The sequence below is a fragment of the Coregonus clupeaformis genome, chromosome 35 (assembly GCF_020615455.1).
Source record: "Coregonus clupeaformis isolate EN_2021a chromosome 35, ASM2061545v1, whole genome shotgun sequence".
Taxonomy (NCBI): domain Eukaryota; kingdom Metazoa; phylum Chordata; class Actinopteri; order Salmoniformes; family Salmonidae; genus Coregonus; species Coregonus clupeaformis.
In genome coordinates, this window is record NC_059226.1 from 5,408,755 (window position 1) to 5,434,459 (window position 25,705).

General features: G+C 43.7%; 1 protein-coding gene across 2 annotated transcripts; it reads left to right on the plus strand.

The window, feature by feature from the left end:
- Positions 1 to 339: 339 nt before the first annotated feature.
- On the plus strand, positions 340 to 23,869 carry LOC121551286 (SH2B adapter protein 2-like). Of its 2 annotated transcripts, XM_041863859.2 has the most exons (9): positions 340 to 609; positions 18,407 to 19,140; positions 19,432 to 19,533; positions 20,154 to 20,245; positions 20,560 to 20,645; positions 20,738 to 20,884; positions 20,974 to 21,170; positions 22,355 to 22,526; positions 23,405 to 23,869. In XM_041863859.2, exons 2-9 carry the CDS (start codon positions 18,643 to 18,645, stop codon positions 23,725 to 23,727), a joined length of 1,617 nt encoding a protein of 538 aa, XP_041719793.1. In that variant the 5' UTR covers positions 340 to 609; positions 18,407 to 18,642; the 3' UTR covers positions 23,728 to 23,869. The 2 variants fall into 2 exon arrangements, with proteins under 2 accessions (XP_041719793.1, XP_045066706.1); XM_045210771.1 differs by lacking the exon at positions 340 to 609 and having other exon boundaries at positions 16,904 to 19,140.
- Positions 23,870 to 25,705: the final 1,836 nt, after the last annotated feature.

Genomic DNA, 25,705 nt, shown 5'->3' on the forward strand with positions numbered 1-25,705 from the left:
TCCACACTATGAGGTTGGAATAATATTGTGAAAATTATGATAATGCCCTTTTAGTGTAAGAGCTGTTTGAAAAGACCGCCTGAAATGTCAGCCTGTTTTGGTGGGATGGAGTTTTGGACTGCCTGGTGACATCACTAGGTGGTAAATTAGTCAATAGACCAATAAGAAAGAGAGTTCGAAAACTCTCTGCCAATAACAGCTAGTTTTCAGTTTTCCCCTCCCCACTCAGACCACTCCCAGACAATCCTAGCAAAATTCTTGCTTGAGAAATTGCTCTTGCTAAGAATATATTTTTGTTTCTTTTTGACCATTTTAATTTAAAACAATCACAGTAAGGTACTTAAGTGTTACCCAGAAATGATTTGATATTGAGATTTAAAAATTGCTGCATTGGACCTTTAAACAAGGCGGCATTGATCAGACTACCCACGCTGCGAGGCGCGCGCTAGTGTCTGTTCACTTTTGATGGAATGGGGACACGTTGAAGTAGCTATAGGCTTCCATAGAAATTATATTTTTGTGACTGATAAGCCATTTCCTAACCTGTCTTAATGGGTTAAATAAGAGGACAAAGACAGACAATGCTGCGAGTATACTGCCGATGATAAGGTAAGCGTTCATTGATAGACCTAATTAAAATTACCCATCTGAGTTAATTAACGGTATAACCTATACTATAGGTAGTAATTACTTTACCGATTAAAACGTGACTGATTTAATTTTGATTAAATATGCGTATTTTTTCCTCGAGCTCACGATGGAAATGCAATTGATTTATGTATTGCTTTTGAAGTGCCGCTCATATTGCGTGTTTTCCCCATATTAACTTGCTCTGAAGCGTCTATTACCGCATTATTATGAATCTCTCAAGGGTTCAACTGTGGGACATGTGACAGAAAAAATCATATAGCCGAGTTTAAAATATATATATATATATATGAAAGTCAACTGAATGTGAAACGTTGAATTTACTATGAACTCATCGGTGTTGGTCTATGCATCATCCATCCATGACGCTACATAGGCTACGTCAGTCGTTGTCACACTACTTATAAAGGCTATAGGCCTATTTAAAAAGTCTTCATAAGCACTACATGGTCTAAATGCTTCAGGAATCATTTATAAACAGAAAACTCAAATAAAGTGTGAAAATGTGGCAAACATTTTCCATTATGAATGCTTTCTGAGGCATATAGGATTTATTAAGGGTTTATGAAGGCTTCATTATGCCTTAAAACGTGGTTCATTTTGGACTGATGTTTTAAAGTTCTGGCAGGATGCAAAACAGAATTTATGCAGAACATGAAACATTCTGTTTTCTTGGTTAAATAACACCACCTAAAATGCACTGTGAACAGAGCACCTATTCCATAGATATCCAAGAGGTCTGGGTCTTTATGGCACAGGAGGTAGTGTGGTTGTGTTTTGAATTAAGAATCGCTGGTTCAACCCCCACTCCAGATATTCCACTTCAGTTGCTACATTCTGATTGACTCACTTCAATTCTATGAATGTCCAAAATTCCCCTCCTTCCCTATGTTTTTCATAACTCCTATCTTTGGGACACAAAAATGTCCCAAAGAGTCATGATGATATGATATGAGAGACAGTTAAGCCATAACATTCCATATCTATGCTGTTATATTATGCATGATAACTTCATCTACCAGTCAATACATGTTTGGTATGCTTTGCCATTGATGTTGGTCAAAGCCTTGTCGTCTTGATCTGAGTGGAATGTTTTTGTTTCATTCAGGCCAATGTTTGCCTAAGTTACATTCATGAATTGGATTTTGGATTTGCCTCAAAGCCACATTGGCCATGTATCTAATTGGATGCTGTTGAAAATTTCCGCTGATATAATCTGTTCTATTTCTCTGTGTGTTTTGGTGATGCAGTTACCTTATGTTTATGATTGTGTTTAATTCTGCCCTCTGTGCAAAACGTGTTTTGTGTGTGTGTGAGGGAGTTTTAGTTTGCTTAGTGAAATTGCATGCGTGTTTGGTTATGCTCACTTATTTGTATGGGCATTTATGTTGTGTGTGTGTGTGTGTGTGTGTGTGTGTTTGGCCAGCTGCTTTTCTGTGTGTGGGTGGAGTGGTGTCAGAGGTCTGAGCCACTTACAGTTACTTCCTGTCTCTGCATAACGTTGTATAAGAGAGGGGGCGCTGGTCAGGAGCGATCATGTTTCTCCTCTCAATACACACACACCAACTGTGCTGCAGGCATGAAAATCATCTGCTCAATAACATAAATTAATTCTCTTTTTCCCAACCACAACTGTATAGGTAATGATGGACTGCCATATGAATGACCATTAAAGAACCTAGAAAATGTCCTCTGACTCACTGTCATTGGCAGAAATGTCACTGAAAATATTACAGAAACAGCACTAGAAATGTGCAGGAAATTTAAGGGCAGAAGTCACTGATGCCAAATTGGACTCGCCCCAAGGAGCATGTCCATGGTTTGTAAAGCGTGGGGCCCTTTGGATTTCTCCACACTAACTAGTGAAGTTAGATAGGCATGTGCTCAATGTCCCTTAGGGCCCCTATTAAGGGCCCCCATATACTCTCTCAGGTTTGGCACAACGTTCATTAAATGTTGAGATGTCGGATGTGCTCTGCTGATTTTTTGGGAGAAAATGGCTCAATATTCCTTCTCAAGTTCCTCGAAAATAGAGGAAGGGAAAGTTGTATTAGCTGAGCATTTAAGATCTGGGTGGATATTAAACACCTAGTTTATAATCTAAAATATATTAGAATATCTAGTCTAGACTCTAAAGACTCCTGCTGTGAAGTGAAAATGTCATTTGTTTATTAGTTTCAATAACAATTCTATTTTTGTCCTGAGGTCCTATGAGTACATATTTAGTAAGCTGTGTGGTATCTCTATCTGTAACATGCCATCTTAACTCAGGTCAGAGAGAGAGTGTATGGGATGTGCATAATGGTATCTAGGGACCCATGGGCATCGCAGCCAATGGTTGATGGGATTCTTTAACTTTGTCTTTTGGAGTGGAAATAACAACACCTGGTAAGATAATCTGCATTGGACTTTATCACTGGACGCAGAGCGGGAATCTGAGTGATATATGAAAATATGCAGAAACAAGATAGAAAGTTTGTGCTTTTTACAATTCTGATAAGGTAGAAACCTAGTTACATTTTAATTTAAATTGTTACGCATTGAGTTTTAAAATCCACAAAAAGTAATCAAACCATACCAGAGACTAATGTGGTTGGGATTCACACCAATTTATATTTTTCCCTACGCATGTAGCCACTTTCCTAGGTCCCAATTCCAATTAACCAGTCATAAATTCGAGGATTATGTCACTCATATAGTGAGGACCTGGCAGATGACCTTCTCACGTTAAGCTTCTCACACTATCCTTCTGTTAGTAATGGCTGTAAATGCCATATCTGGCTAGTCACTCACCCTCACTCATCCCCATTGGCACAGTATAAATTGACTTAAAAATGCATCCCTCCTAAATCCCTCCCTGACAATGTAGCTTGTTCTGTTCCAAACCAAGTGGCGAGGCTGCAGTTGGGCTGAAACACAGACTCCTGATTGTGGCTTTAAGGGATCACAGATAGATGAAAGCATTGGTTGGTCCTTGCTTTCACATATTCATTCACATCCCACTGGGCACATCACCTCATTTCAACGTGGATAATTGGGTAATATTAGGTTTAGACGTTGATCAATGAGATTACAACCTATATTAATTTACCCACTCAAAAATTAGTTGAATTTCCAATGTGTTATCACTATGCTTTCAACAAACTAAAAGCACAACCAAATTCCAATGGAAAAACAATTTCAGCAAAATTCAAATTGGAATAAAATGTCAGATTGTTTTATCACTGTGCTTCATCTAATAGCAGAACCACATGACCTGGATTGCAGTTGAGATAACATTAAAAGTACATGGTGCATGTGATCAATGCCGGTCGAGATTCTGTACAGATTATTACAACAATTGTGAAGATCTCCACAGACCTACGACGACCTATGCATGCTATCTTGAACGTGCACGCTTTATATGATTACGTAAGAAGACATTTATATTTACAGTAAACTCAAAATGTGGCCATGGATGTGTTAGCCTTAAGTTTAGGCTATTTACTGTATTACAAAATTAAATATTGAATTGTGTTTGGTTGACAACGCAACCGAATATCAATATATAAAAGGAGATATCTACAGCTTGTTGTCACGGTTTCGGCCGAGGCTGCTCCTCCTCCTGGTTCGGGCAGGCTTCGGCGGTCGTCGTCCCCGGAGTACTAGCTGCCACCGATCTATGTTTCATGTTCGTTTGGTTTTGTCTTGATGTTGTACACCTGTGTCTTGTTAGTCCTCGTTAGTGTCCTATTTAGTTCTCGTTGGTTGTGTTTGTCTTTGTGTGTGATTGCTCTTCTGTTTCGTGTTGGAGCTACCAGTGTTTTGGAGAGGTTCTTTTTGCACATGTTAGTGCGCCGTTTATTTGACGCCTGTGTGCGCCGTGTATTCGCCTTCGGCCTTATTGTGCTTATTTCTTTTCGTGAATATTGCACTAAAGTCTTTTGGACTGAGCCTCTGCGTCCTGCGCCTGATTCATACACCACACCCACCTTCAGCACCCATTGACAGAATCACACACCATAATGGAATCAGCAGGATCGGCAGTTACGCCTGAGTCGCTCGAGGAGCATATCCGTGGGCAAGATGACCAGATAAGACAACTGGGGACCGCTCTACAGGACGTAATCAACACCTTGCACCGATGGGAGGCCAGCAGGGTACCCACACCTCCACCTACCCTGCCCACCCCATCGGCCGGTCCACCAGTCCCAGGTTCGGAACCCAGGGGGATTCGGCTCTCGCTCCCGAGGGCGTATGACGGAACAGCTGCCGGGTGTCAGGGGTTCCTCCTGCAGGTGGAGCTCTACCTGGCCACTGTACACCCGGTGCCCTCGGGACACGAGAGCGTTTCCGCCCTCATCTCCTGTCTCACGGGCAAGGCGTTGGAGTGGGCTAACGCCGAGTGGAGGAAGATGGACGCCAACACCATCTCCTACGCCGAGTTCTCCCGTCGCTTCAAGGCCGTGTTCGACCATCCACCTGAGGGCAAAGCGGCGGGGGAGCGTCTAGTCCACCTGAGACAGGGGAGGAGGAGCGCACAGGCGTTTGCTTTAGAGTTCCGGACTCTAGCGGCGGACGCAGGGTGGAATGAACGGGCCCTCATCGACCATTTTCGATGTAGCCTACGGGAGGACGTTCAACGTGAGTTGGCCTGCAGGGATACCCATCTTACCTTCGACCAGTTGGTCGATATGTCCATCCGTCTGGACACCCTGCTGGCCACCCGTGGGACGTCCCGAGGGGGGTCCTTCCATTCCGCCCTCCGGCACCTCCGAGCCGAGCCCTATGGAGCTCGGGGTGCCGGCGCTAGAGAAAGGAGGAGGAGGAGCCCGAGGGGGCCTGTCTCCTGCACCAAGTGCAGTCGTGGAGAGCACACTGCGGCCAGGTGCTGGGGAGGGTTCTCCGGGGGAGAAGACAACAGGCCACGCACTGGGGGCCTCCCAGGTGAGTAGACGTCCCACTTACCCAGAGCTTTCTGTTGCGCACTTTTGTATACCTGTTTGTTTTCCACAGGTTGCACCTCATTCCCAGCATAAGGCGCTAGTAGATTCAGGCGCAGCTGGGAATTTTGTTGATCGGAAGTTTTGTTTAGATTTAGGGATCCCTCTCCTACCTGTTGAAAACCCTTTTCCCGTTCATGCCTTAGATAGCCGCCCGTTGGGGTCGGGGCTGATTAGGGAGATCACAGCGCCACTTAGGATGTGTGCGCAGGGGGGTCATGAAGAGACTATACAGCTGTATCTGATCGACTCTCCTGCGTACCCGGTGGTGCTGGGAATTCCCTGGTTAAGCACCCATAACCCTGCTATTTCGTGGCAACAGAGGGCTCTCGATGGGTGGTCTGCTCAGTGCGAGGGGCGACGTCTGGGTGTTTCCGTGGGGGCGACTTCGGTGGAAAGTCCAAACCAAGTGCCCGCACTGCACATTCCGCCTGAATATGGGGATTTAGCTCTCGTGTTTAGTAAAACTAGGGCGACACAGTTGCCTCCTCATAGACAGGGGGATTGTGCGATTGATCTCCAGGCAGGAGCAGCGCTCCCACGGAGCCATGTGTATCCTTTGTCTCAAGAGGAGAGAAAAGCTATGGAGACTTACATAGCCGAATCTTTGAGACAGGGATACATTCGGCCCTCCACTTCTCCCGCCTCCTCAAGCTTATTTTTTGTGAAGAAGAAAGATGGAGGGTTGCGCCCGTGCATTGATTACCGTGGTCTCAATCAGATTACTGTGAAATACAGTTATCCACTCCCTCTGATTGCGACCATGACGGAGTCATTGCATGGAGCGCGGTTTTTCACAAAATTGGATCTCAGGAGCGCGTATAACTTGGTGCGCATAAGGGAGGGCGACGAATGGAAGACAGCGTTTAGTACCACGTCAGGTCATTTCGAGTATCTGGTCATGCCATATGGGTTGATGAATGCTCCATCAGTCTTCCAATCCTTCGTAGATGACATTTTCCGGGATATGCAGGGACAAGGGGTGGTCGTGTACATTGATGATATTCTGGTGTACTCGTCTACCCAAGCCGAGCATGTAACCCTGGTGCGTCGTGTATTGAGGAGGCTGTTGGAGCACGACCTATATGTCAAGGCAGAGAAATGTCTGTTTTTCCAGGAGTCGGTCTCCTTTTTGGGTTATCGGTTGTCCGCGTCAGGGGTGAGAATGGAGGTGGATTGTGTGTCCGCTGTGCGTAATTGGCAAACCCCAACTACTGTAAAAGAGGTGCAGCAGTTCTTGGGCTTTGCGAATTACTACCGGAGGTTTATCCGGGGTTTTGGACAGGTGGCAGCTCCCATCACGTCCCTTCTGAAAGGGGGTCCGGTGCGCCTGCAGTGGTCAGCTGATGCGGACAGGGCCTTTGGGAGACTGAAGGACCTGTTTACGTCGGCTCCGGTGCTGGCGCATCCGGATCCCGCATTACCCTTTCAGGTTGAGGTGGACGCGTCTGAGGCAGGTATAGGGGCCGTTCTCTCTCTGAGGCAGGTATAGGGGCCGCCCCCACTGGACATCGAGGGGGCTCCGGCGTACACCGTTCGGTCCATCTTGGACTCCAGACGCCGGATGGGGGGTCTCCAGTATCTCGTGGAGTGGGAGGGGTACGGCCCGGAGGAGCGGTGCTGGGTGCCGCGGAGGGACATCCTAGACCCATCTCTCCTGTCGGAGTTCCACCGGGACCATCCCGCGCGCCCTGCTCCGCGTCCTCCTGGTCGGCCCCGAGGCCGGGGTCGGCGCACGGCTGGAGCCGCGCGTCAAGGGGGGGGTACTGTCACGGTTTCGGCCGAGGCTGCTCCTCCTCCTGGTTCGGGCAGGCTTCGGCGGTCGTCGTCCCCGGAGTACTAGCTGCCACCGATCTATGTTTCATGTTCGTTTGGTTTTGTCTTGATGTTGTACACCTGTGTCTTGTTAGTCCTCGTTAGTGTCATATTTAGTTCTCGTTGGTTGTGTTTGTCTTTGTGTGTGATTGCTCTTCTGTTTCGTGTTGGAGCTACCTATTTCCCTCCAGTGTTTTGGAGAGGTTCTTTTTGCACATGTTAGTGCGCCGTTTATTTGACGCCTGTGTGCGCCGTGTATTCGCCTTCGGGCTTATTGTGCTTATTTCTTTTCGTGAATATTGCACTAAAGTCTTTTGGACTGAGCCTCTGCGTCCTGCGCCTGATTCATACACCACACCCACCTTCAGCACCCATTGACACTTGTATTGTTCCATCTGAGCCACTGGCTTAATCCCATTCTTTAACTTTTGTTTTTGATTGAGTTGGAGACGTGAATCCAACATATCATTTAAAAATATATATTTTATTATTTTTTTAGGGGGTAGATCAGCTTTAATATTTCAGATAGATTGTAACTTCCATCATTGTAATTGTCTGCATCACCTCCAATCCCCCATGTTTTTTTTCTCGCAAATATAAATATATATGTGTGTGTGTGTGTATATATATATATATATATATACAGTGGGGAAAAAAAGTATTTAGTCAGCCACCAATTGTGCAAGTTCTCCCACTTAAAAAGATGAGAGAGGCCTGTAATTTTCATCATAGGTACACGTCAACTATGACAGACAAAATGAGAAAAAAATATCCAGAAAATCACATTGTAGGATTTTTTATGAATTTATTTGCAAATTATGGTGGAAAATAAGTATTTGGTCAATAACAAAAGTTTCTCAATACTTTGTTATATACTCTTTGTTAGCAATGACACAGGTCAAACGTTTTCTGTAAGTCTTCACAAGGTTTTCACACACTGTTGCTGCTATTTTGGCCCATTCCTCCATGCAGATCTCCTCTAGAGCAGTGATGTTTTGGGGCTGTCGCTGGGCAACATGGACTTTCAACTCCCCCAAAGATTTTCTATGGGGTTGAGATCTGGAGACTGGCTAGGCCACTCCAGGACCTTGAAATGCTTCTTACGAAGCCACTCCTTCGTTGCCCGGGCGGTGTGTTTGGGATCATTGTCATGCTGAAAGACCCAGCCACGTTTCATCTTCAATGCCCTTGCTGATGGAAGGAGGTTTTCACTCAAAATCTCATGATACATGGCCCCATTCATTCTTTCCTTTACACGGATCAGTCGTCCTGGTCCCTTTGCAGAAAAACAGCCCCAAAGCATGATGTTTCCACCCCCATGCTTCACAGTAGGTATGGTGTTCTTTGGATGCAACTCAGCATTCTTTGTCCTCCAAACACGACGAGTTGAGTTTTTACCAAAAAGTTCTATTTTGGTTTCATCTGACCATATGACATTCTCCCAATCCTCTTCTGGATCATCCAAATGCACTCTAGCAAACTTCAGATGGGCCTGGACATGTACTGGCTTAAGCAGGGGGACACGTCTCGCACTGCAGGATTTGAGTCCCTGGCGGCGTAGTGTGTTACTGATGGTAGGCTTTGTTACTCTGGTCCCAGCTCTCTGCAGGTCATTCACTAGGTCCCCCCGTGTGGTTCTGGGATTTTTGCTCACCGTTCTTGTGATCATTTTGACCCCACGGGGTGAGATCTTGCGTGGAGCCCCAGATCGAGGCAGATTATCAGTGGTCTTGTATGTCTTCCATTTCCTAATAATTGCTCCCACAGTTGATTTCTTAAAACCAAGCTGCTTACCTATTGCAGATTCAGTCTTCCCAGCCTGGTGCAGGTCTACAATTTTGTTTCTTACAGGCCTCTCATCTTTATATATATATATATATATATATACACACACACACATACAGTGGGGAAAAAAAGTATTTAGTCAGCCACCAATTGTGCAAGTTCTCCCACTTAAAAAGATGAGAGAGGCCTGTAATTTTCATCATAGGTACACGTCAACTATGACAGACAAATTGAGGAAAAAAAATCCAGAAAATCACATTGTAGGATTTTTAATGAATTTATTTGCAAATTATGGTGGAAAATAAGTATTTGGTCACCTACAAACAAGCAAGATTTCTGGCTCTCACAGACCTGTAACTTCTTCTTTAAGAGGCTCCTCTGTCCTCCACTCGTTACCTGTATTAATGGCACCTGTTTGAACTTGTTATCAGTATAAAAGACACCTGTCCACAACCTCAAACAGTCACACTCCAAACTCCACTATGGCCAAGACCAAAGAGCTGTCAAAGGACACCAGAAACAAAATTGTAGACCTGCACCAGGCTGGGAAGACTGAATCTGCAATAGGTAAGCAGCTTGGTTTGAAGAAATCAACTGTGGGAGCAATTATTACGAAATGGAAGACATACAAGACCACTGATAATCTCCCTCGATCTGGGGCTCCACGCAAGATCTCACCCTGTGGGGTCAAAATGATCACAAGAACGGTGAGCAAAAATCCCAGAACCACACGGGGGGACCTAGTGAATGACCTGCAGAGAGCTGGGACCAAAGTAACAAAGCCTACCATCAGTAACACACTACGCCGCCAGGGACTCAAATCCTGCAGTGCAAGACGTGTCCCCCTGCTTAAGCCAGTACATGTCCAGGCCCGTCTGAAGTTTGCTAGAGTGCATTTGGATGATCCAGAAGAGGATTGGGAGAATGTCATATGGTCAGATGAAACCAAAATAGAACTTTTTGGTAAAAACTCAACTCGTCGTGTTTGGAGGACAAAGAATGCTGAGTTGCATCCAAAGAACACCATACCTACTGTGAAGCATGGGGGTGGAAACATCATGCTTTGGGGCTGTTTTTTCTGCAAAGGGACCAGGACGACTGATCCGTGTAAAGGAAAGAATGAATGGGGCCATGTATCGTGAGATTTTGAGTGAAAACCTCCTTCCATCAGCAAGGGCATTGAAGATGAAACGTGGCTGGGTCTTTCAGCATGACAATGATCCCAAACACACCGCCCGGGCAACGAAGGAGTGGCTTCGTAAGAAGCATTTCAAGGTCCTGGAGTGGCCTAGCCAGTCTCCAGATCTCAACCCCATAGAAAATCTTTGGAGGGAGTTGAAAGTCTGTGTTGCCCAGCGACAGCCCCAAAACATCACTGCTCTAGAGGAGATATGCATGGAGGAATGGGCCAAAATACCAGCAACAGTGTGTGAAAACCTTGTGAAGACTTACAGAAAATGTTTGACCTGTGTCATTGCTAACAAAAGGTATATAACAAAGTATTGAGAAACTTTTGTTATTGACCAAATACTTATATTCCACCATAATTTGCAAATAAATTCATTAAAAATCCTACAATGTGATTTTCTGGAGAAAAAAAATCTCATTTTGTCTGTCATAGTTGACGTGTACCTATGATGAAAATTACAGGCCTCTCATCTTTTTAAGTGGGAGAACCTGCACAATTGGTGGCTGACTAAATACTTTTTTCCCCCACTGTACATACATACATACATATATACAGCTGCAGAATAAAATTAAGAGACCACTGCAAAATTCTGTTTCTTTGGTTTTACTATTTATAGGTATGTGTTTGGGTAAAAATAACATTTATGTTTTATTCTATAAACTATTGACAACATTTCTCCCAAATTCCAAATAAAAATATTGTCATTTAGAGCATTTATTTGCAGAAAATGACAACTGGTCAAAATAACAAAAAAGATGCAGTGTTGTCAGACCTCGAATAATGCAAAGAAAATAAGTTCATGTTCATTTTTAAACAACACAATAGTAATGTTTTAACTCAGGAAGAGTTCAGCAATCAATATTTGGTGGAATAACCCTGATTTTCAATCATAGCTGTCATGCGTCTTGGCATGCTCTCCACCAGTCTTTCACATTGATTTATGCCACTCCTGGCGCAAAAATTCAAGCAGCTCGGCTTTGTTTGATGGCTTGTGACCATCCATCTTCCTCTTGATCACATTCCAGAAGTTTTCAATGGGGTTCAGGTCTGGAGATTGGGCTGTCCATGACAGGGTCTTGATCTGGTGGTCCTCCATCCACACCTTGATTGACGTGGCATGGTGCATTGTCCTGCTGGAAAACCCAATTCTCAGAGTTGGGGAACAATGTCAGAGCAAAAGGAAGCAAGTTTTCTTCCAGGACAAACTTGTACGTGGCTTGATTCATGCGTCCTTCACAAAGACCAATCTGCCCGATTCCAGCCTTGCTGAAGCACCCCCAAATCATCACCGACCCTCCACCAAATTTCACAGTGGGTACGAGACACTGTGGTTTGTAGGCCTCTCCAGGTCTCCGTCTAACCATTAGACGACCAGGTGTTGGGCAAAGCTGAAAATTGTCCTCTACGGTCCAATCGTTATGGTCATTTGCAAACCTCAGCATGGCTCTTCTTTGCTTCTCATTGATGAAGGGCTTTTTTCTAGCTTTACAAGACTTCAGCCCTGCCCCTAGGAGCCTGTTTCAAACCGTCCTCACCGTGCACTTCACCCCAGCTGCCGTTTGCCATTCTTTTTGTAGGTCACTTGATGTCATCCTACGGTTGTTGAGTGACATTCAAATGAGTTGGCGGTCATCCCGGTCAGTAGAGTCGTTTTCGCCCTCTGCCGGTCTGTAGCTTTGTTGTCCCCAAGGTCTGCTGCTTGACCTTGTTCTTATGAACCACCGTCTTTGACATTTTAAGGATGGAAGCAATCTGACGCTCACTGTATCCCTCTGCCAGAGTTGAACTTTCCTTTTCAACTTTTGGCATTGTCAATAGTTTTTTTACTATTAGCACTGTTTTTGCCATCCAGCTGGTCCTATTGCAAGAGGATAGTGATGACCACAGCAGTGGTTTTTATACTTTTCCTCGTCAAATAAGATTTGGTTCATGTGATCACCTAATCAGTACCTAATTCAGTAGAATGAGGTGTGCCTGTGTTGGAATTCAGACACTGGAATGGAAGTCATACAAGTATAGATGCTGAGTGGCTTCGTAAGAAGCATTTCAAGGTCCTGGAGTGGCCTAGCCAGTCTCCAGATCTCAATCCCATAGAAAATCTTTGGAGGGAGTTGAAAGTCTGTGTTGCCCAGCGACAGCCCCAAAACATCACTGCTCTAGAGGAGATCTGCATGGAGGAATGGGCCAAAATACCAGCAACAGTGTGTGAAAACCTTGTGAAGACTTACAGAGAACGTTTGACCTGTGTCATTGCCAACAAAGGGTATATAACAAAGTATTGAGAAACTTTTGTTATTGACCAAATACTTATTTTCCACCATAATTTGCAAATAAATTCATAAAAAATCCTACAATGTGATTTTCTGGATTTTTTTATCCACATTTTGTCTGTCATAGTTGACGTGTACCTATGATGAAAATTACAGGCCTCTCTCATCTTTTTAAGTGGGAGAACTTGCACAATTGGTGGCTGACTAAATACTTTTTTTCCCCACTGTGTGTGTGTGTGTGTGTATATATATATATATATATACACAGTTGAAGTCAGAAGTTTGCATACACCTTAGCCAAATACATTTAAACTCAGTTTTTCACAATTCCTGACATTTAATCCTAGTAACAATTCCCTGTCTTAGGTCAGTTAGGATCACCACTTTATTTTAAGAATGTGAAATGTCAGAATAATAGTAGAGAGAATGATTTATTTCAGCTTTTATTTATTTCATCACATTCCCAGTGGGTCAGAAGTTTATATACACTCAATTAGTATTTGGTAGCATTGCCTTTAAATTGTTTAACTTGGGTCAAACGTTTCGGGTAGCCTTCCACAAGCTTCCCACAACAAGTTGGGGGAATTTTGGCCCATTCATCCTGACAGAGCTGGTGCAACTGAGTCAGGTTTGTAGGCCTCACTGCTCGCACACGCTTTTTCAGTTCTGCCCACACATTTTCTATAGGATTGAGGTCAGGGCTTTGTGATGGCAACTCGAATACCTTGACTTTGTTGTCCTTAAGCCATTTTGCCATAACTTTGGAAGTATGCTTGGGGTCATTGTCCATTTGGAAGACCCATTTGCAACCAAGTTTTAACTTCCTGACTGATGTCTTGAAATGTTGCTTCAATATATCCACATCATTTTCCTTCCTCATGATGCCATCTATTTTGTGAAGTGCACCAGTCCCTCCTGCAGCAAAGCACCCCCACAGCATAAACTCCCGAGTGGCGCAGTGGTCTAAGGCACTGCATCGCAGTGCTAGCTGTGCCACTAAAGATCCTGGTTCGAATCCAGGCTCTGCTGTAGCCGGCCGCAACCGGGAGACCAATGGGGCGGCACACAATTGGCCCAGCGTCGTCCAGGGTAGGGGAGGGAATGGCCGGCAGAGAGGTAGCTCAGTTGGTAGAGCATGGCGTTTGCAACGCCAGGGTTGTGGGTTCGATTCCCACGGGGGGCCAGTATGAAAAAAACAAAAACATGAATAATGTATGCACTAACTGTAAGTCGCTCTGGATAAGAGCGTCTACTAAATGACGTAAAATGTAATGATGCTGCCACCCCCGTGCTTCACAGTTGGGATGGTGTTCTTCGGCTTGCAAGCACCCGCCTTTTTCCTCCAAACATAACGATGGTCATTAATGCCAAACAGTTCTATTTTTGTTTCATCAGACCAGAGGACATTTCTCCAAAAGGTACAATCTTTATCCCCATGTGCAGTTGCAAACCGTAGTCTGGCTTTTTATGGCGGTTTTGGAACAGTGGCTTCTTCCTTGCTAAGCGGCCTTTCAGGTTATGTCGATATAGGACTCGTTTTACTGTGGATATACATACTTTTGTACCCGTTTTCTCCAGCATCTTCACAATGTCCTTTGCTGTTGTTCTGGGATTGATTTGCACTTTTCACACCAAAGTACGTTAATCTCTAGGAAACAGAACGCGTCTCCTTCCTGAGCGGTATGACAGCTGCGTGGTCCCATGGTGTTTATACTTGCGTACTATTGTTTGTACAGATGAACGTGGTACCTTCAGGCATTTGGAAATTGCTCCCAAGGATGAACCAGACTTGTGGAGGGCAAAAAACAAATTTCTGAGGTCTTGGCTGATTTCTTTTGATTTTCACATGATGTCAAGCAAAGAGGCACTGAGTTTGAAGGTAGGCCTTGAAATACATCCACAGGTACACCTCCAATTGACTCAAATTATGTCAATTAGCCTATCTGAAGCTTCTAAAGCCATGACATCATTTTCTGGAATTTTCCAAGCTGTTTAAAGGCACAGTCAACTTAGTGTATGTAAACTTCTGACCCACTGGAATTGTGATACAGTGAATTATAAGTGAAATAATCTGTCTGTAAACAATTGTTGGAAAAATGACTTGTGTCATGCACAAAGTAGATGTCCTAACCGACTTGCCAAAACTATAGTTTGTTAATAAGAAATTTGTGGAGTGGTTGAAAAACAAGTTTGAATGACTCCAACCTAAGTGTATGTAAACTTCCGACTTCAACTGTTATATATATATATATATATATATATATATATATATATATATATATATATACACATACACATATACACACACATCCATACACACACACACATATCCTTTTTTAGATTATATTTCCCTTCATTACTTTCCAACCCCACCACCCCTTCCCCAATTGGAGTAAACTTGTGAACAACAATGCTTAAGCCTCTACTTCCAGCCCATACATACTACATACATTTTATGGACACAGTCAAATTCTACAATAATTATATTTTGTTTGTTTTTACTCCTGAACTTCCTCCGATCATTTTCAAGATGTTCATCTGGTTTGCAAAAGCTCTCAACCTATAACCTATATACTTATTATGGGCACATTATGCTTTACATTAGTTATCTTGTTGTTATTAGTTCTTGTTGTTATTATTAACATATTTGTTTCTTGTCAACAAGTTAATAGGCTATTTATTGTATTTCAAAAGTGATATTGAATTGTGTTTGGTTGTCAACATAACCAAATATCAACTTTTGAAGGAGACGTATCTTCTGCTTGGATAGTTCCATCTGTGCCACTGATTTAGTCTGGCTTTAATTCCAGTTTGTCTACAAATTAATCATTGATATGTTCGATTCACATCTCAACCCAAAATCTAAGTTATAGAATAGGACTAAATTAAATCAAACTTTAAGTGCACTTTAAATAAAGTTTGATTTGGTCCTTCTCTTTAACTTAGAATTTTGGTTGAGATGTAGAATCCAACATATGAATTATTAATTTGTAGACAAACTGGAATTAAAGCCAGACTAAATCAGTGGCACAGAAGGAACTATCCAAGCAGAAGATACGTCTCCTTCAAAAGTTGATATTTGGTTGCGTTGACAACCAAACACAATTCAATATCACTTTTGAAATATAAAAATACAATTAGAATTGTTAGATACTACTGCACTGTTGGAGCTAGGAACACAAGCATTTCGCTACACCCTCAATAACATCTGCTAAATATGTGTGTGACCAATAACATTTTATTTTATTTGATAAATACCCTATTAACTTGTCGACAAGTTAACAAATTATATGTTGGATTCACGTCTCCACCTCAACCAAAAATAAAAGTTAAAGAATGGGACTAAGCCATTAAGTCACTAAATAACATTACATTTTAAATCAACCAGAGCTTGAAATCCTAGGTGTATTGTATTGTCTATTTTTAGTTGAATTCTGGGTTGAATTTAAACAACAGCTGTTGATGACTTTGCAAATGCGATATAGCCCTAAATGGTATCATTGATGATACAGTATATGAGTGATAAAGTATGGTCACAATTCATTTGCTCTGTTAAACCTACCTTTTGGAATTACTTTGATGGCAACAGTGAATCGATTACATTTTTAAGTGGAGATCTCTGTCTCAACAATCATTCTCACGATATCACATTGGTAATAGTCAGTGACAACGATCATAGCTAAGCAGGGCTTGGTTAATACTCTGGATGGGAGATCAGAGTAGCTGTAGATAGATCAACTCTCCAGTAGGAGGTGCTGCCCAGCCTATTTTATTTATTCTGATAGTGGATATAACATTGAAGATCTGATGTTTTTGAAATTGAAATTTGGTTACCATGATGCCATCCATCATCGTGTGGTTGAAATTTCACCCTCAAAATTAACAGTTTACATTGAATACTTTTTTTCAAATCCAATGTATTTTCCACGTAGATTCCACACCACAATACATTTGACAAATTACGTTGAAACAATGTTGATTCAACCAGTTTGTGCCCAGTGGGATACTTGTACTTGAACAGGGCCTTGAGTGAATGAGGACACATTTTATGAGCATCTCAAGCAATGAGATGATGCATTTTGTTATAACATTTTGCAATATGATAATATTCCACTTCACTGTGTTATCTTCCAATGATGAATCTTTGATCAGGTGACTAAATAATGTTTTTTTCCACAGACCCATTTACATTTCCTGGAAGGCGACACTGTATTCATACATTATTCAAACATAGGAACCAGCATAGAAGCAGAGATCAAACCTAACTCATACCTCAGGCTCATAATGACGGATGTTCACTGTGACAATATGGCACACACGCTCGCTTGCATGCACACACACACAGACACACAGTTGGGGGAATGAACCCAATCAAAAACTGTACAAAAATGTAAGAACATCAACATTGATGATATGGAGGATTGCCTATTTATTCATCCATAATAATGACATACAATATGTTTGACTGCGGCTCTATGTACTATTCAAAAGCATCCCTTATCCTTGAATAACAGGAGAATCTCCAGACTCATCATAATGTACTGAGTTTGCGACCACACATATCCAGTGAATTACTGTATCTCTGCCAGAATGACAATAAAACTGCTAACACAGACGAATCCTGTGGTAACTGTCGTTTTGTGCAGGGTTGGAAGTGACGGTGGGGGGTTGTAGTTTCCTCCCGCCCATGGTGACAGGGCCCCTCACTAGCGTTTGTCACCATTTTTTTTTTTTTAAAAGACCATCTCGTCGTGACAGTCACAGCCATTAGAAGATAATTAGGTTGAACTCTCCCTTCGCTCGTCGTAAAAGTCCAATCAGTAGTGACGTTGATTCACTGTGAGGCGGCCAGCTGCCCAGGCCTGATCGTCTAGCCAATCTAGCCCCGGCCCTAATAACATTAATTGGACCTCTTTAATATTTATGGATCATCTTTAAGATAAGGAGATATGTCTTTCTCTCCTGCTGAGCCCTTATTTCAAAGGATGGCTGTTCAGTGCTAGGTGATAACCGCCTGCCATTGTGCCTGAGAGAAACCTCAGGAATAATCTTGTCACATTTTGGCAGCTTATCTGCTAGGCTGCAGACAAGAGAGCACAGCATGTGTACAATTACAGACTTGGACCTCCTTCATTGAAGACAATGTGAAATAGCAAAGAGGTAATTTTCTTTCTCGAGAAAGTCAGCAAATGTTAGTATAACGTCAGGGTTAAGGAGTAGTCTCGCTCTGGCCTCCCTCCTACTTGGGCCTCCTATCCTTTTTCCAATCTCTTTTTTCTCTCTGTTCAAAGCTTCATTAAACTTTGAAGCTGCATATTTCCCTTCCCGGCCCCCATTGCCAAAGAGCAGTGATGCATGGGTCTAAATGGTCAGGGGAGGAACCAGATAAGGTGTACTTGCAGTTTGCTTCTCCCAAAAAAACCTAGCAGTTGAAAGTGATATTCAAACCAGGGCTTGTATCAGACCGGTACACAGTCTTGTATTGATTGTAATCAGTCGTTGTTAGGGTATTGATGAGTATCATGTTACAGTCTCCCACATGAGACAGGGAGTCCATGTCACGTGTTTTTGTTTGAGGATTTTAGGATAGGCCGTCATATCAGGTAGGAGGAGATGTAAAATGGAGGTGTCTCTATAACAGCACACCAGAGTATCCACTATGAGGGTATCCTAAAATACAACTCAGCTCCCTCATCTCTTCTGACCTCTATCCACAGATCTCACCAGCCAAATGCACTGAGGAGGACTTGGAGCAGGATTGAGTGAGGAGGAACTCTCTCTGTTCTGTACTCAGGATTATTGGGTGTGCTTTAGGGCAGAGCCGACTCAGCCAATCAAACCTGAGAAAGTTCCCCTGACAGCCTGCTGTCCTAAAGGGGGTTGCTGTTAGATCTGCTTGCACCTACAGTATTCCTCTGATCCACTGGGCCCTCCAGCCGCTCCCTGGTCTCTGATGGAGGGCAGCCCAGAGAAGCAGAAGCCCAGCCCGCGACACCGGCCCAAACCCAGGGGCCCCTCCACACTGACTCTGGGCCAGACCCGCAGCACAGAGGACCTGTCTGAGGGCCTCCCCGGGGCCAACTTCAGGAAGGGCTTCTCCCTGCGTAACGTCAGCCTGTGTATGGTGGACGGGGTCCGGGACATGCTCCAGAGGACCCGGGGAGCCTCCCCAGAACCCCGCTGCTTGCTCAACGGGGATACGGGGGGGTGTTGGAGTCCCCGCCTGCTGCGTATGCCCCGGGGATCCCGCTCTGCCACCCTGAGGCCCCTGCCAGCTGAGGTGCAGAGGGAAGGAGTCCTGCGCTACATGGTGGCGGACGACTCGCACAGCATGGGCAGCAGCGCCCAGTGGCAGAAGTGTCGTCTGCTGCTGAGGAGGACGAGAGGAGGAGGAGGAGGGGTCGCTGAAGGGGAGGGGGGCTTCCTGCTGGAGTTCTATGTGCCGCCCAAGGTAGGTCCCCTGGTCTGCGCAGAAGTTGTCTTGAGCTTTGAGTGGTTATCTCAAACTGTGAGAAAGGCACAAAGCAGAACCAATCAGTAAAAAAGCACATCCCCTTCATTATCAACGCATCGTTCCGACAACATCAACATAGCCTTTCCAGACTCTGAAGTCAGGAGGACTTTGAGTTAGGTGTCAGCCAGACTAGTGAGCTATATGAATTTGGGTCAAACTACCAGTGAAAAATAGATTTCTAACAGTGCTGCAGTGCTAACTGTAACTTGTCTCTTCTCTCTGACCCAGTCGTCGAAGCCCAAATTGAGTGTTCCTCTGACAGCTGTCATGGAGGTGCGGACCACCATGCCCCTGGAGATGCCAGACAGGGACAACACCTTTGTCCTCAAGGTCAGCTTTACTTGTAATGTCAGGACATTTTTATCACAAGTGTATGTAGGCGTTATGACATGCCATTCAGGGTTACCAAATGCTCTGTATGATGCAGATTTGCATAATGAACCAAACAGTGAATGACAGGCTGAGTACAGTGTCTATGTAGTTAATTGAGTCCCTCACTCTATATACACTTGTCAAACAAGTCTTTTGTAGTAGTCAATGTCAATGCTTTGTGCACAGTGAGTGATAAATATATAGAGATGCAGTTGACAGAGAGACATAAATAGTTGGGTGATTTAAACCACAGACCATATTGTTCAGCTAAGCTCTTGTCAGTAGGCCAAAACAGGCTGCTAATATGGTACCTTATACATCAAGATATGTTCCGCTACATTCACTCAATTATAGGTTGGCCTATACACAGTATATATTTAAATGATCTTATATTCTTCAGTGACCTTCAGCCCTGTAAGAACTATGTTTGATAGATACATTTGTGCTGTATAATAGAACTTAACCATCTATATCATTTGGTTTCTTTATACACCTATCCAATACACTCATGTCTACACAAGTGTCTAGTTGATTTGGAATGTGCTAATATTGTGCCTAATCCAATGCTTGTGTTGCAGGTGGAGAATGGAGGTGAATACATCCTGGAGACATTAGACTCCCTTCAGAAACACTCCTGGGTGGCTGACATTCAGGACTGCATAGACCCGGGGTAAAGAAAAATAACAGTACACTCACTTCCCTGTGATCTAGGGGTACATCTTAATGAAGTCTAATGTGCAAGTAGATTCCTTCCCTTCTCTCTGTTCCTGCACTGACGTGAAGGAGAAGTGAAAGCAAAATCCCAGTGGGCAACCACCATATTGCCTTCATCTACCCTGTCTTTTCAGATTGACAGAAGAAGAAAAAGGACTTCAGTTCAGACTATTGAGGTGTACCCCCATATAGATGATTTTAAGCAGTAACAATCAAACCAGTTCCTTCTCATCCCCCGTTTTAATTAATGTGTTTGTCTTCTCTGTGCAGGGACAGTGGAGATGACATTGAGCTGACGTCTTGTCCTCATGGCCAGTTCCCCTCGGTGTCCACCTGTAACTGTGAGCTCACGTCTAGTGAGTATTTATTTACTTTAATTGGTAATGATATCTCAGCATCTGACTCTATGGGGTAACTTTCTCTCCATGCTCTCTCTATGTCCACCCAGACATACACAAGACCCCTCAGCACCGTGCTGGTCCCTGTGGCCCCTCAGGACCTCGCTGTCGGACCCTGCTGGCCTCCCCTTCGCACCCCACCCATGTCCCGCTAGAACGCTTCCTCCAGTCACTGGAGTCCAACAGGCCTGGAGCAGGTAATGGCCAGCTCTGTATGTGGAAGGACTGCTTTTTGCTAAGCCAATATAGTGACAAAAGGTTCTTATATTGTGCTTCTCACCCATAGGTGAAAGTACACCCCGCTCTGAGACGGACACCTCTCTGACCTGCTACCCATGGTTCCACGGTACACTGTCTCGAGTGAGTGCTGCTCAGCTGGTGTTGGTGGGCGGAGCCCGGAGCCATGGGCTCTTTGTGATTCGCCAGAGCGAGACACGCCCGGGAGAATACGTCCTCACCTTCAACTTCCAGGGCAAAGCCAAGGTAACGCCATCCGTTTTGTCACCAAAGCCCCATATATTACCCACCGTTGTGACCTGTACGCTCTCGTTGGCTGGCCCTCACTACATATTCGTCGTCAAACCCACTGGCTCCAGGTCATCTATAAATCACTTCTAGGCAAATCCCCGCCTTATCTTAGCTCATTGGTCACCGTAGCAACACCCACCCGTAGTATGCGTTCCAGCAGGTATATCTCACTGGTCATCCCCAAAGCCAACACCTCCTTTGGCCGCCATTCCTTCCAGTTCTCTGCTGCAAATGACTGGAACGAACTGCAAAAATCTCTGAAGCTGGAGACTCTTATCTCCCTCACTAACTTTAAGCATCAGTTGTCAGAGCAGCTTACCGATCACTCCACCTGTACACAGCCCATCTGTAATTAGCCCACTCAACTACCTCATCCCCATATTGTTATTTACATTGTTATGTATTTTGCTCATTTGCACCCCAGTATCTCTATTTGCACATCATCTTCTGCACATCTATCACTCCAGTGTTAATACTAAATTGTAATTATTTTGCACTATGGCCTATTTATTGCCTTACCTCCATAACTTACTACATTTGCACACACTGTATATAGATTTTCTATTGTGTTATTGACTCTACGTTTGGTTTACCCCATATGTAACTCTGTGTTGTTGTTTTTATCGCACTGCTTTGCTTTATCTTGGCCAGGTCGCAGTTGTAAATGAGAACTTGTTCTCAACTGGCTTACCTGGTTAAATAAAGGTGAAATAAATAAAAAGTACACTCAGACGCAACCTGGTTCCAAACTAGTCTCTTTATCTGGCCGGCTGCCCATTCATTCAGGGTTCCCCTTTGTGTCACAAGGGCAAAATCTGTCAGTCCTCCAGATATGTTCTAACAATGGTAGAGGGTTTCCTGTCTGTATTTGTCATAGCCCTGCACATGTAAACCACATGCTTCCTCTGCTGAGTATTGGCCATATGGCCTTGATTCATTAAAACAATTATTCACCCAAAGATTCCCTTGTATTCCCCTGCTAGTTCACCCAAATGTACCTCATCTTATGGACAAATGAAAGTAGTCTAGCAACAACCCAAGATGTGTGTGTTTACTAAGCTACAGCTTAGCATTAGCATTGTTGAATGCAAATAATGGTAGAAAGACCTAACAGCATGCCTCTACCTCCCTGTGAGCAGCACCTGCGTCTGTCTGTGGACTCTCAGGGCCAGTGCCATGTGCACCACCTGTGGTTCCAGAGTGTGGGGGACATGCTGCAGCACTTTCACTGCCACCCCATCCCATTGGAGTCCCGCGGGGCTGCAGATGTCACGCTGCGATGCTACGTCCAGACACAGCGCAGCCGGCCAGGTAACACGTGGGCTAATGCTGTCTTACTGTTTGAGATATTTTTATGTCAAATGTAGGCTATTATTATGATTATAATAATGTACAACATGTCTAGTGCCCAAAAACAATCCCTGCATTCCGTGATTATTGACCCATATCTAACCTCTCATCTTAAATTTGTTCAGTCAAGCATTTACATTATCGAAGCTACAAAAAGGGTTACCTAGCGGAACAGTGGTTTTCAAAGAAAAAATAGTTTCAAGCCAACAATGGACTCTTTTAGGAAAGATGCACTGGACTAGGCAAGCATAAGGAATTGAGGATCCCTCTTCCAGGCTGATGTCTTTTTGATGTTTCGCCACAAGGGAAGGGAGAGGCGAAAGAGACAGAGGGCACTTTTAGTTGGCCTAATCTCCTTTTCTCTGGTCCTCCCTCTGTAGGATTACCTTCTTTACTCTGTGCTGCTCTCTCTTCCCTCCCATGCTCCAATGGTGCCCACTCGTCTCCCTCCATTGTGTGTAACCCCTCTTAGTACCAGCCTTTCTGAATTAATTTGGTCTCTCCTATTTTGATTTCTACTGAAATCCTTCCCTATGGATCACTAAAACCAGTCCTCTTATTTTGTTTTTATCTTAAGATGTTCTTTTGTACTATTACCCCCTGAATATAGAATATAGAACATCATATTATTGTAACTGCAATTTCTGACTTGATGCTGCTGTGCTCCAAGCTAGATCTATGGTAGCCTGATCCACCATCCTGACCGCTGCGTTTTGGCTTAGTTTCGCAACAGAATGTAAGCTTGCAAGATCATGATGGTCGAACAAGGTTAGATCTATGGTGCATTTGTCTGTGTGTTTCAAACATGTCTTGTGTGTCCGTTGGGTTCCTCTTTGCAGAGCTCCGTGTGTCTCGGTTGTCCACCCCTACCAGAGAGCCTAGCTGTCGGAACGGCCTCCACCATTCGGCACAATTCTTTCCCGGAGTCTTGCAGCCAGTTGGCGGATCTGTGGACTCTCCTCTCCCCCCCAGTTCCCCTGCTCTGCCCCGCATCCTGCCTCCCTTCCCCAGACTAGAAGATGGGGGTAGTGGTGGCTTACGGAGTCGCAGTGGCAGCATAGAGCATCTTCTACCGCCCTCTGGTGGCTCATCCGATGAACAGCAGGAGACTGAGGGAGCACAAAGAACACGAGCAGTAGAGAACCAGTACTCTCTCTACTGAGGAACCTTGACGTCATCTATGACTCTGACAGCATCAGGATCACATATCTGTTTTGTCAAAGGGATTTTGCAGGTGGTGGAACAGGTTTGGAGAGCCTTTACGCACTAAAGATATTGATGAATAAAAAAATACAGTGGTTTGATTCATCCTGAAAGTTGTCATATTCAAGTTCAGTCCATGAAATATTGGAAGGTGGAAAAAAGTGTACAATAGGGGTTGAACAATAGACCTATATATCTACCCTAATCCTCACTAATAATGGAACTGTATGACAATGGTCCAGTTGTAATGAGCTATGCGCCAGGCTCCAGGTTTAACCTGCTACGTGTGGTCCGAGTTCCATAATGATTCAAATAGGCTAAATGCCCCAAATTATTGCACAACCTTAGCCTAATATGATCCACTAATGCTAGCGACCCTCAGGAACAACTACACGGACGTGACAGAGGAAAGAAAGGTAAAGGGAATGGAATGATACAAAATATAAGCTACAAATTGAAGAAAAACGAACACTAAAGTGACACTTATAAATGTATCTGGGTATTACTGACAGTGGCTCCTGATAGTGGCTAATATTTAACATGATACAAATTGTAAAATAAAACTGAGAAAAGCCCGGGCGTAAGCTGTAATTAAAACATTTTAAAGCACATACATCAACTCGGCAGGTACAGCCCTACAGAAGCTTGGGTCTCCAAAATGAGGGCACAATAAAAATTCTGAATAACGGCACAGCTATTTATAGCCTATTTCACTGTGGAAAAGAGACCGCAATACAAGTCATGTTGATGTGATTTTCAGTTTGCTTCCATATGGCTGGTTTCACATAAGTCTCCAGGGACCATAAGGAAAAATTATCTAAAACAATTGCTGTGTATTTACAATTCCCTTCTCCAAACATATTACTCATTTACCTAGCTCTTATCAATAGTGGTCCATTTATACATTACAGTGAATGGAGAATGCTGTTATTTCTAATTGCTCGACCTTATTCATAGTTTCCTCACGCATAAAGGGGGTGGAATTATAAGGGGAATTATGTCAAGGTCAGAATACAGTTTCTGTAGACACACCTCCGCCACACCTACATTTCTTAGACCTCCACCCCGAATGAATAGCGGGTGAATAGCATACTATTCTCATGCTTAAGTTCAAGGTAAGAATACGCATAGAGATAAAAGTGCATAAAAAGGAAATAATGTTCCATTTATGCGCGTTTAAATCAGGGCCCATGTGAGTAGGAATGGATGGGGACGTGCAGTGAACTTGAGAGAACGACTTGGGGTAGTTGTCAATGTCATGGAATTTCAGAGCTAAAACATGACAAGGAAGGAGAGGATGATACACCCCAGTGGATGGAACTGTTATATTCAACCTCATTCTCTTTATCCCTCCCAGATCTGTAGTGAAGGAGAGATATCCTCAGTCATCCCCTTTGATCAAAAGACTGTAACCCCATGTCTGTACCTTAATGAATTGATTCTCTAGTGAGTTTCATAAATCCCTTGGCCCCATGGAGTATTACCACTAGTCAACAGGGCGCAATATTTACTTGTAATAAAAACGTTCTTACTGAAATGCCACTGTGCTTGCTACTATGACATGTTGGTGTACTTACGCTGAATAAAATTGTATCAAATGCAAAGGAATATAAAGGCCCAGTGCAGTCAAAAATGTGATTTACCTGTGTTGTATATACAGTGCATTCGGAAAGTATTCAGACCCCTTGACTTTTTCCACATTTTGTTACGTTACAGCCTTATTCTAAAATGGATTAAATTGTTTTTTCCCCTCAATCTACACACAATACCACATAATGACAAAGCAAAAACAGGTTTTTAGAAATTGTTGCACATTTATTAAATATAAACTGAAATATGACATTTACATAAGTATTCAGACCCTTTACTCAGTACTTTGTTGAAGCACCTTTGGCAGCGATTACAGCTTCAAGTCTTCTTGGGTATGATGTACAAGC